Source organism: Leucopleurus acutus (assembly GCF_964270905.1).
Source record: "Leucopleurus acutus genome assembly, chromosome: 3".
Classification (NCBI taxonomy): Eukaryota; Metazoa; Chordata; class Mammalia; order Artiodactyla; family Delphinidae; genus Leucopleurus; species Leucopleurus acutus.
The window spans coordinates 9,468,176-9,480,337 of record NC_139145.1 but is presented as its reverse complement, the minus strand read 5'-3'; the positions used below and the strand labels follow the sequence as shown (position 1 = coordinate 9,480,337).

Here is a 12,162-nt window from a genome sequence, read left to right as displayed (position 1 = left end):
CCACATCTGGCTTTCAGGCAACCCTGAGGCTGCTTCCACGGGTAGCAGTTACTTGAGGCACAGATGTGGCTGCCCGCCGTGAAGCGGGCCACGTTTCCTCCAGTTTGCCAAGGTTCCCACATACTAGAAACGGAACCGGTTTCCTGGCTTACGGCATCTGCTTGGTCCCCAGAGGCATCTGAGTTTGAGACTCCTGCTTCAGGTAGGCATGGAAACCACCACTGATTGGTGGGTTGGAGGCAAAGGGGCCTTAAGGGGACTTGGAGGAGTGCTAGATACAGGCCACGTAGCAACGTTGAAACTGGCCTAGCTCTCACCCAGCAAAGGGCACAGGGGTGATCGTACAGGTTGCCCCAACAGTCACAGCACCACTTTCGGTCTCAAGAGTTTGGACAGTGAATCATATGGGCATCCAGTTCGGTAGTTCCTGAGGGCTTCCCAGCCACTGGATCTAGCTAGCTCTGACCTGGGAGCTGAGAGACACAGAGAGGGGTTTCAAGGAATTTCTGAGGTTGGCAGGAGGCCTCTGGGTTTTCTGGAAAAGTCTAGGGTGCTCTCTGGGACACATCAGTTGACCCTTAGGCCTCTAGGATGGGGGAGGGGTGTGGGGCTCCTACCCTGACCACATTTGGGCCTAACCACCGTGAGAATCTCTCAAGCGCCTCGAATCAACCCCCAGACTCAGCTTGGGTGACAGTCACCCTCCGTGCCCTGTTGACGTGACTCCCAGCCCTGCTTGGCCACCCAGCTCCATCTGGGGACAGGGCCGATGGCCCAGGTGTCCCCAGTCCCTCCCGTCCATCCCCAGAGTACAAGCCATCCCTTCATGGGGCGGGGCATAACATGTGGACTCATGCAAAGTCAGGCGGGCCCTGGAAGCAGCCTCTGGGGGCTCGGGGCGGAGTGGGGCGGTAGGGACTGCTACCATGCAGGAGAAAGAAGCGGGGTTTGCAGGGAGACGCGTGCAGAGAGCATGCTGCCCTTCTTGGGGCCAGGGAGACAGGAGACACACGGGGGAAGTAGGGGTGGAAATGAAAGAGGTGACAGGACGGGGGAAGGTTCCAGTCTGCCCTCATCCACCCCCCCCATCTCTTCCTGGGTTTGCATAGAGTCCTTCAAGTGCTCCTAGAACTTCTGACTTTCTTCCTAGCTTCCATCGTTTTGTCCACAGCCAGGAAGGAATAGCTGTCCTCTCCTCCAACCCTGCCCAGTGCTTCCTGGTTCTAGGCTGAAGGGGAGTGATGTGGGCCCTGGAAGGCTTGCTGTGTTCAGGGGTGCGAGTACTCAGAAGGACATGGAGACCACCCTCCTGAGGGCTCCAGAGAAGTCCTGCACTCGCAGACCCCACCTCCAGCCCAGATGTTGCCTCTGCACTCCAGACCCATTAACCCACTGCCTACCTGACTTCTTCTGGGGTGCCCTTCAGGGCACTTCAAGCCCACTGTGCCCACACTTGTGCTATTCCCCTAACCTGGCCCTCTCCTGGCATTCCCTAACTTCCATCTCCCAGTTCAAGCCAGACTCAAGTCCTCCAGGCACCTCTCTCCCCCCGAGCCCAGACCCAACCCTTCTCCAGGTCCTGGAGAGATCCCTGCTCAGATGGCCAGTCCTCACGTTGCTCCTGCTTCCTCTGCTGTCATCTCTCCTTGGGATTCCTGGTGCTCACTTCCAGCCCAGCCTGCCGCCTACCCACTCCCTGCTCTACAGCTGCAGGGTCTGGTCTAACCGCACCTCCGATCGCGCCTCCCCTGCTCCAAATCCTCCCAGGCTCCCACAACAAGGCCCCAAGGTCCTGTCCCCTTCTGCCGTCTTCACTTTCTCTGGGTCAGCCTTCCTCTGCTCTTTGCTCCAGCCACACCCTCTCACTGGCAGACCCTGACCCCTGCGTGCTCCGACCTGCCACAGGACTTTTGCACATGCTATCCCGGGCCTCAAATGCCCTTTTCTCCCCCGCTCCACCTTGTTCACGCTGCTCATCCTTCAGCTTGCAACACAGTTACAATTTCAAGTGGGTTTCAGGGGTTATTTGACCAATGCCTGCCTCCCCCTGCCTGACTGTAGGTGGCACAGGGGGTGGGGGCAGTGATGGTGTCCCCTTCTGCCCAACCCTCCATCTGTGGCACTGAATTGGGGCTCATTCAATGTTTGGTGGATGAACGTCTTGTGTATGGCTAGCAGGGGAGGGATCCCGGTGCAAAGGTGCCATTGCGGGTCCTTCAAAGGGGCTCAGAGGATGGTGGGGGAGGGGCAGAGGCAGGTGGGATTTAACAGAGTAAGGAGTGTGTAAGTGTGCAGAGAGCCGAATAAGTGAGGCGAGGGAGGGAGGGACACGGTGCATCCAGGGTGTGGGTGTGGGTTTGCAGGGTGGATGGATATAAGAGAAGGGAGGGATAGCGTGTGTGTGTGTGTGTGTGTGTGTGTGTGTGTGTGTGTGTGTGTGTCAGGGGGTGGGGGAGGATCAAGAGAGGGAGATTGCAAGAGCAAAAAAAGAGAAAGGGAGATAGAGAGACAGAGACAGAGAGAAAGAGGGAATGAGAGTCAGAGACTGAACAGGAAAGAGGAGAGAGCACATGTGTTTAGTGACTGTGTCTGGGTGGGGGGCGGGGAACAGGAGTGCGTGCAGATCAGGGCTCCAGGAGAGGGCGTCAGCTGGCCGGTCCATCTGGAAACAGCCAGACCTGAGTCCCGGCCGTTCAGCCAGAACCGGTTCTGGCCATTCTGAGTCCCCCTCATTTGAGCGTCTTTGCCTGCACATTGCAAGACCCTCAGACCTCCTCCATCGGACTTGGAGATTTACGTCGCTGCTGGTCAAGCCCGAAGAGTTCGTGGGCTTGGAACGGGGTGAGGACTGTTGGAGCACTCCTGGGGCCCCGGGATCCATGGAGTTAACCAGGGACAGGAGTGGTGTGAGAGAGTGCCTGATGGCTCTGAGTACAGGGCTGTGTGTAAGGAATGGGGTGGGAGACTCAGCCAGCCAACCTGTCCTGTTGGAGGTGTTGCATGGGGCAAACCCATCCTTTTCTCTGCAGAAGACACAAGCCAACCCAAACAGAAAACCCTAATTCAGAACCCAATACCAACCAGAGGAAGAGAGGTTGCAGGAACAAGGAGGGGGGGCAGGTCGGGAGGGTTTGGAGAGATGGACAGACATACGGGGGTGGGGATAGGGGAGTGCATCAGGCAGTCCAAGTTTAGAAAGCCCAGGGCGTGACATGCAGTGCTGATGCGAGAAGATGCGTTCACAGTTAATGTAAGGCATTTAGACTTCAGAAAGAAGTAAGACCAACCGGATTCTAGATGCAGATGTTGAAGATGGAAGGGGAGCAGGCGGGCAGGGGCAGTTGGGGAGGCGTGTTCAGCGTTTTTTAGGTTGATTTGTAACCAGTGCCAACAAAACCAATGGGTTTCGGTTCCCGGGCGGGGAGTGGGGGTGGTGGTGGTGGGTTGGGAGATAGTCATTGGTGTATGAACACACAGACCACGTCATGGATGAACAAATGAATTTCATAGTGCATTTTGATTGGATGAGTTTTTCAGACGGCGTTGTGCCAATATACAGTTTAAAGAGCAGGCATGAAAAGAGACAAGACAAGAAACACAGTCATTATCCATCGCACGCAGGGCAAACCCACGTCACCCCAGCCACTTGTGGGTGGCGGCTGAGGCCCGGTGGGCCTCACACCCTCTCCCCCTCCCCCGAAACCCTGGGGCCTTGCCCTCCCTATGGTCTGGTTCCCCTCGCCTCAGCCTGGCTGAGCTCTGTCTGGCCTCAGACCTAGTGGGCTTACCTGGGAGGCAGAAAGGGGCTGCTGAAGGCTCCTCGCCTAGCAGGGCAAACCTTCCCCACCTCCAGGTCGGGTGTTTATCCTCCTAAGAGGGTCCAAATGCCCACCCTCTAGCTTTCCCGCCAAATGATTATAATTCAGGGCTGAGGGGCTGCCTAACAAACTGCAATCCAAGTACATGCACAGTCATAACAGCAACAGCAATAATAATCACCACCATTCGTGAACTAATTCCTGGCAGGTTCTGTGCCAAACACTTTACGTCAATCGCTCTGATTTGCTCAAAGTTGCCATCTCTTGCCCTGGAATGTCAGCCTTCTGGCGGCAGGTGTTCTTGTCTGTTTTGCTCTGTTCCCGGCACCTCTAACAATGCCTGGCATACAGCAGGTGCTTAATGCATGCTTCTATGACTGCATGAATGAATGTGAGGCTTGCAAGGGTCTGATGAGGTTGGTTATGAAGGTCAGTCCCAAACACAGGACGAGAAGAGGGAATACAAGTTACCCAGGGTCAAACAGCTCATAGGGGAGGGCTGTTTGACTACTGCAACAGTCCTGATATCCCTGAAGTGGATTCCGTGCCCCATTCTTCTGCCCTCCCATATCTTGCAGCCAGGAGAACAAGCCGTTGGGGTCCAGTCCTACAGATCTCTTACTGGCAACTAGAGCTTCGATCAACTTCCTCTACCTGCCCGACTGGGGTGGTGGGTCACCCTTCTCACCTCTTGACCCAGAGGGATATTGGTTCAAAGCTGTCTTGTCTTCAGCTGTATGGCAAGATACTTTGACTGCCAGGAGAAGCTCCAGATCTCTTAGAAACTTAGGACAGAAGATGAGGTCTAAGCTCTGGCCCTCTGCCAGGGGACAGTGGCCAGGTGGGGGCAACCCCAATGGGGATAGCCCACAGCTGGGCATGACCTCTCTAGAGGAAGGTGTCAGGGGCGAGACGGGGGAAGGGGGAACTTCTGGTTCACTGAAGATGAAGGCAAAGAATTGTGGCCAAGATACCACTCGGGTGGGGGTATGGGGGATGCGTCAGAGAATGGCCCCTCTTCTGCGTAGCTTCCCAATCCTATGAGGCTTCCAGGATAGAGGAGTGGGCCAATTGATCCCTGGGGGCTCAGTTAGGGACACCCCAGGGAACACCAGTGTGCCCTCAGGAGTCACCAGGTCTGGCTGCACGACTTTAAGTAGGTCCCTCATTCTCAGCATTGAGCGTCAGTTTCCTCATCTGTGAAATGGGGCAACACCCTCTTCTTCGGGCCCCACCCCACCCAGATCTGTCCTCTGCCCTCCTCTGCCTGTTCTGGGCATCATCCTGGCTCTCTGGCCTTCTGGCTCCTTTCTGGCCGGTCTTGGCCAATGGAAGTGGCTGGCAGGAGATAGAGGGTGGGAGGAGAGGAAGGTAGGGGTGTTTCTCCCCCGATGCTGCGTGCCAGCTTCGGCGCTGTCCCCGGCAGGAGCTCTGTCCCTCCATGTTCACAGCTCCCACCAGGCGGCCCCTCTCTGAGTTGGGCACCTGGGCAGGTAACAGCTCCCCACGGTGGGTGGGCGCTGGGCCCCTTCCCCTCCACTCTGTGACTAGTCTCTGCTTTGGGGTCCCTTCAGTGGAACCCTCTAAAGGAATTCCTTTTCATGCTGAGCCCCCGACCTGTACTACGAGCCAATCCACGTAAAGCGCTTGGCACAGTGCCTGGCCGTCCCTGTCAACTTTTATTATTGTTGTTATGACAAGGTTGTTACCACCCCCGGCCCTTGGCTCTGACCCTCTGCCCTTTTGCTTCGCCTGTGAGGACCTCCTATCCTCCCCACAGCCTCCTGAGGGCCCTCAAGCCTAGGCTCACTGGCAAATGGCCAGGGAGGGGGTGTGAGGCAGGAGCTCTGGGACCTGTGTCTTCCAGACGATGTGGCCCTGTGAGGGGCCACCACAGCGAGGTCCAGAGACCCGCCCCCCTCCACGTTGGGAACCTCCCAGGCCTGGGGATAGAGGAAGACACATGTCCCAGGGACCCTCCTAAGGTCCTGGGAATCGTGTCCCCCCGTTAACCCAAGGGCCGTGGCTCCCTCCTCCCCGTGAGCCAGAACATGGTTAGTTCAAGCAGAATGGACTTGAAGCTGGTTCCCTCCGGGCCCCCAACACTGTGTGGTGTTTGGGGGGTGGGGCTCAGCCTTGGGATCCTTTAAGCGTCTCAGTTTTCTCAATGAGCTCATCCACATTATTGAATCATAAGTCGGTAGCCAAGAGGCAGGGAAGTTCACGTTGCAGCGCTAGCCCCACGGCGGTGGTTTCGGACATCCCCGTCTCCCCATGTCACCCTCTTGAGGGGCTGCCCTTGCTCCCAGGGGCCCCAATTCTCCCTCTTTGGTCATGGTCAAGCGCTGGCTTGAGCCAGCTGTGGCTGTCGGGACCCACTGCTTCTTGATGACCTCTTCCTCGCCCCTCCCAGCCCAGCCAGGAACTGCCCAGAGAGAAGCCGGCGGGAAACTTACCCCAAACTCGGTCACCAGGATGTCGGTGATGCTGCCCAGAACAGTCACAAAGTCGAAGATGTTCCAGGCATCGCGGAAATAATTCTAGAACGGGGACCCACAAAATAGAGATGCCAACATAGGGCTCCATGGCTGACCCCCAAGTCCAGCCCGGGGGGCCCGTTAGGGGCACAGCTGCAGACCAGTCAAGTGCCCGGGACAGTTACAGTCATTCAAACAGCAAAATGTTGCTGGATGGGCTTCTCAGTCTCATCTGTTCTGAGTCCCCCCTCCCTGGGACCCCCAAGCCTTCCCACGGCTTGCTTGGCCCCAGAGGGGGGTCTCCGGGTGCCGCCTCAGCTCTATTGTGGGGAAGGGCTGCCTTTCTGGGCTGTGCCCTGTTTCTCCAACAGTTCCAAGGGCTCTCTGAGACCTCAGATGCTTCCTAAATGACGTCACTGGGGTCCTCACGAAGACTCTCGGAAGGAAGGTTTGTCACCCATTTTAGATAAGGCGACTGGGGCTCAGAGAGCAAAGATGCTCACCTCAGGCAGCACAGAGGTGAAGAGTCAGGATTTGAACCCAGGGCTGGGCAAGCCCAGAGTCTATGGACAGGACCCTGCTGAATCTAGACCGTGCTTACAGCACACTTGCTAAGACAGCAGCCTCTGGGTTCACGTGCCAGCTCTGCTACCATCCAGCTGTGTGGCTGTGGGTCAGTGACTTAACCTCTCTGTGCCTCCATTTCCTAATCTGGAGAAGGGGGATAGGAACAAGGGTGCAGAGGCCTTCTGGGCATACACGAGGCTACACTTCCTGGCCCCCCTGTGGTTACATAAGGTTGTGTATCTAGTTACAGCCGATGGGTTGTGAACAGAGGCAGCATGAGTCACTTTCTGGCCAGTGCAGGACCCGCCAGAACTCTCTTAACCCTGGACCTGGTGACCAGTAATGTTCCAGATGACGGCTGCTCAGTGGGCCCGGGTCTCTGAGTAAACCCTTTGTTGACTGGAGCAACAAAGCTGTGTTTGTTACCACAGCTTAACTTGAGCTATCCTGACTGGTATATCCCTGAGCTGGGTTCTGGCTCAAGTGGGACACACAGGTATAGCATGCTGTTGTTAAAATACTGAAATATTGGGACTTCCTGGTGATGTGGTGGTTAAGACTCCACGCTCCCAATGCAGGGGGCCTGGGTTCAATTCCTGGTCAGGGAATTAGATCCAACATGCATGCCGCAACTAAGAGTTTGCATGCCACAACTAAGGAGCCTGCCTGCCACAACTAAGACCCAGTGCAACCAAATAAATAAATAAATATTAAAAAAAAATACTGAAATATTTCACAGTTTGAGCCCACAACGAGTAGCACCCCTGCCTGGATCTAAGGGTCTGGTTCAAATAGACGGCCCTTCCCTCAAGGCTTGGTGGGACCCATGCTAAACACAGGCCTTCCCAGCAACCTCACAAAAGCAGAGGCCAGCTCGGGGCTTGGGCCCCATTATGAGCAGTCATCTTCTCCCCTGAGGATCTGACCCGGCGGCAGCCCCTCTGCCTCACAGAGAAGGACACAGGCTTTGCATCTGTGCTTCCCAGGATCAAATTCTTTTAGCACGTAGGAATCAAATGTCCTCGGAGTTGGACTGCTTGGGCCTCAGGGCCCTCTTCCGGAAGATAAAGGTATAACAACAATCTGATAATGAATGTGAGTCACTGACTGTGGGGTTCGGTATATAGCAGGTGCTCAATAACTGGATGTTGTTTTATGGTTGTCTAAAAGGAGTTCAGGTTCCACTGGCACTTTTGGTATTTTAACAGGTGCGGCTGGGGCCCTACCCATATCCCCTCATATTTTGACTGTGTACCTTTGTTACTCTGCCCAGGGGCTTTCTCTAGCTGCATAAGGGAACTAACAGCTCCTCTGGGAGCAGCCCTCGACTATGACTGATGGGCACTGGAGGATAAATACTCCAGCTCCCCACCCTGGGTGACATGACCTGAGTGAGTGCTCTCTGCTGCACCCCAGAGGTCCTCCATGGAACTGCATCCCAGTTATACCCATAGGGAAGCTGCTCACCAACACACCCTGTACCGGCTGCCTTCCCTTCTCTGTTTCACACCCTCTTTCCCCTACGGGGCTTCCTGGAGTCACCTCCCAGATAAATTCCTTGCATTCAAGTTTGTCTCAGGCTCTACCTCTAGGGGAGCACAAACGAGGACAACTTTACAGGTGTTTGGCTACAGGCCTCAAGCCCCTGGATAGCCCCCCTATCATTTAAACTCCACATGGGGAACTTGGGGCTTCATGTAAAATGGAAGGGGGAGGCATAGTGCAGAACCCTGCAGGATTGTCAGGGGTGGAGGAGATGGAGTCCCAGCCCCTGGCAGAATGCATCACTTCACCACCAGAACATTGACTGGGACTGAAAAAAAATTACAAGACAGCTGCATTGGGCAGGGCTTGCGCCCGGGCTCATGCCCACACCCCCCTCAGCCCTGGGAGGCTGGATGTGTCGTTCTCCCATCTTGTAGATGTATACGTAGGAGCAAACAGGCCAAGTGCCTTGCTTGCGGTCACATAGCTAGAAAGGGTCTGAGGCAGGATTCACACCCAGGCATGGGTACTCGAGAGCCTGAGTTCTTCCCGGTACATGTTCTGTGACCTGTTCTGGGTCACACAGCCCATAGGTGGCATCCCCAGGACTGGAACTCTGAGTTGGTGCAATTGCCCTGACGGCAGGGTGCCTCCCCATGCCTGGCTGGTCCTCAGTGCAGGGCCCAACGGCCCAGCCTGTATGTTGGGTTCCCCTGGGTGTCCTCATGAAAAATACAGATTCAGGGGCTTCCCTGGTGGCGCAGTGGTTGAAAGTCTGCCTGCCAGTGCAGGGGACATGGGTTCGAGCCCTGGTCTGGGAGGATCCCACATGCCGTGGAGCAACTGGGCCCGTGAGCCACAACTACAGAGCCTGCACGTCTGGAGCCTGTGCTCCGCAACGAGAGGCCGCGACAGTGAGAGGCCCGCGCACCGCGATGAAGAGTGGCCCCCGCTCGCCACAACTAGAGAAAGCCCTCGCACAGAAACGAAGACCCCACACAGCCAAAAATAATAAATAAATAAATTAATTTTAAAAAAAAGCTGATGCGGCCACCGATAAAATAAAAATAAATTAAAAAAATACAGATTCAGGGGCTCCCACCCCACCAAATGAATAAGGATCTCTTGAGGTGGGTCTGGGGCATCATTCAACTTTAAATGCTTCTGATGGGTTGCAGGCTTGGTAGCCACCGCTTTGGAGGAGAAAGGTCAGGGGATGAACTTTATTGGAACACTTTCTGGTATTTATTGAGTGCTCGCAACCTGTCAGGCTTGGACCTTCAGTCTCCAGACACACACTATTTGCATTTGGGGTTTGCAAGAGCTCTTTCGAGGGAGAGGCAGAGGATGGGCCTTTCTTGCAAAGGAGGAGAGAGAGGTGAGGTGACATAGCCTGGATATGATTGGACTCGAGGTCTCTCTGGTGCCAAAGCCGACAGCTTTCACCACCTTGGGAAGCCGAGGTATGACCCCAGTCTCGGTCTGACACCACGGGCTGTAGGTCATTCTCTTCAGAGGGGTGGGCTAAGCGTATCCTCACGTCCTTTACAGTCAGGCCTCTGTATCCGCGGGTCCCACATCTGTGGATTCAACCAATTGCCAATCGCACTGGTTGACTCCGTGGATGCAGAACCTGTGGATATGGAGGCCTGACTTACCTGCAACCTCTGGGATGCGATATGAGAACATCTGATTTTTATCAGTGACACAGGTCATATTGGTAATCCTGCGGGGGTTTGCTGTCTACTTTCAGGATGGAAGGAAAAGCAAAAGTCCAGTGAGCAGCTGGTGAAAAATAAAGATGGAATTTTTTTCACCTCTTATTTCCTGGGCTCCCTCACCCCACCCTACATCCATAGATCCCTTAGGGGGTTAAGACCGCTTGCATTAGTGGGAGACGAGATCAAGTTAGTAGGTCATGAACTGCATTAAAAAAGGAGGGGCGTGACTTCCCTGGTGGTCCAGTGGTTAAGACTCTGCGTTTCCACTGCAGGGGGCGTGGGTTTGATCCCTGGTCGGGGAACTAAGATCCCCACATGCTGTGCGGCCGGGGAGGAAAAAAAAAGTGGCGGGGGGGGGGGGACATGGAATCAAGGAGATAGACAACTTCAGAGTATAGGGCATGTGCTAAGGGGAGATACAGATTCTGTGAATATTTCATTTTGGTTGTCTGTTTGTACGTCTGAGTACTGGGCTCCACTGCAAAATGTATTTCTTACTGCGCTTGTGGCTAGAACAGTTTGAATGCTGTGGACTTGCCTGTCTGAATCTCAGTTTCCTTATCTGCAAAATGAATCATTACCTGTCTCATCGCATCATTTAATAATCGATATGTGCCTGACACAGAGTTTGGAATCTGTGCACATTGGAGGGATGCACAAGTCACCATTGGGTTCGGGGGCTGAGGGACCGGGTGGGGAGACCACCACCCAGCACCCAGTGCCCCTCTGGGCTTTCCCTTAACCCACAGCTCTAGCTCCAAGGCTGGACTTACCAGAATCCCAAAAGCCATGACTTTGAGAACACATTCCAGAGAGAAGAGGGAAGTGAAGACAATGTTGAATACCCTCAGGGCATTTTCATAAGCAACAGAGGCCCCGTAGAACTAGAGAAGAAAGGAAGTAGAGCAGTGGGGTCAGTGGGCACAGTGTCGAGGACCAGGGCTGGGGTGGCTTCGTGGCTGCCCTTTCCCCGGGGCAGGCAGGACTCGGACACTTGGTTTCCCTATTGATGTACTGTGGAACCAGCCCGGGCCCCAGGCAAGCTCTTCACTGGCTGGGCTACTCTTTTCAGGTCAAAACAAAAATTCCTTTCTTGAGTCCTATCTTAGCAGCCGAGATCGCGGGAGAGCCTGGCCCTATCGATGGGCCTCCTGATGGGATGCAGGATGTCTACAGCATCCTCTTTGCAGTCATTTCTTTTTTTCTTTCCAGATGTCTTTTTAAATTATTACCTGCACTTCCCAGACCAAAATGTAGAACATTTCCAGCACCCTTCCCAAAAGTTTTCTTGCACCCCTTCCCAGTTGATAATCCCCGCCCCCCGCCAGAGGTAACCGCTCTTCTGACTCCTTATGACTCTTGCCCAAACTAATCAGATTTGAACCGATAACCTTTACATCTAACTACCAGGTTACAGGAAATCCAGCAGATGGAGGAAACCAATGCACCCAGAGGTGGGACAGTTTTCATTCAGCTCATCTGGTTTCCTCAAAAAGTTACCAGCGCGGGGTGGTGGTGGGGGGGCGGGGGCGGGGCAGAGGACAGAGATTTAAAAATGAAAAACTGGAGACCGTGTGTAGCCATTTAGACCTTGGCTCAAAAAACAACTCACTGTAAAAGGCGTTTTGGGGACAATTCAATATGGATCTTACGGTGTTAACACTAAGCTTGTCAGGCATAAGCACATGTAGGAAAATGTTCTGATTACTTTGGAGAGCACACTGAAGAATTTAAGTGTGAAATAGTGTGGTGTCTATCATTTAAAACACTTTAAAAAATAGATGAAGTGTCCAGAATAGGTACATCCGTAGAACACAGATTAGTGGTTGCCAGGGGCTGGGGGAAGGGGGATAGGGAGTCACTGGTAATGGGGATGGGTTTCCTTTTGGGGTGATGGAAATGTTCCGGAAACAGATAGGGGTGGTGGTTGCACAGCATTGTCAATGTACCAAATGCCACTCAATTGTACACTTTAAAAGGGTTAACTGTAGGTTATGTGAATTTCATCTCAATTTTTAAAAAATGAGAAAAAAAAATAGATGAAGCAAACATAGCAGAATGTTCCAGATGGGTAACTCTGGGTGATGGAGACTG

The 12,162-nt window shown here is 54.1% G+C and overlaps 1 protein-coding gene across 5 annotated transcripts in view; it reads right to left on the bottom strand.

The window, feature by feature from the left end:
* Positions 1 to 12,162, bottom strand: part of CACNA1A (calcium voltage-gated channel subunit alpha1 A) — a gene marked incomplete at its 5' end in the record, with an annotated part of 237,674 nt that overhangs the window by 29,012 nt on the left and 196,500 nt on the right. For all 5 annotated transcript variants that reach the window (XM_082834912.1, XM_082834911.1, XM_082834913.1 and 2 more), the window contains 2 exons: positions 6,275 to 6,358; positions 10,842 to 10,952. In XM_082834912.1, coding sequence (XP_082691038.1) covers positions 6,275 to 6,358; positions 10,842 to 10,952 — 195 coding nt within the window. The remainder of the gene's footprint in view (positions 1 to 6,274; positions 6,359 to 10,841; positions 10,953 to 12,162) is intronic.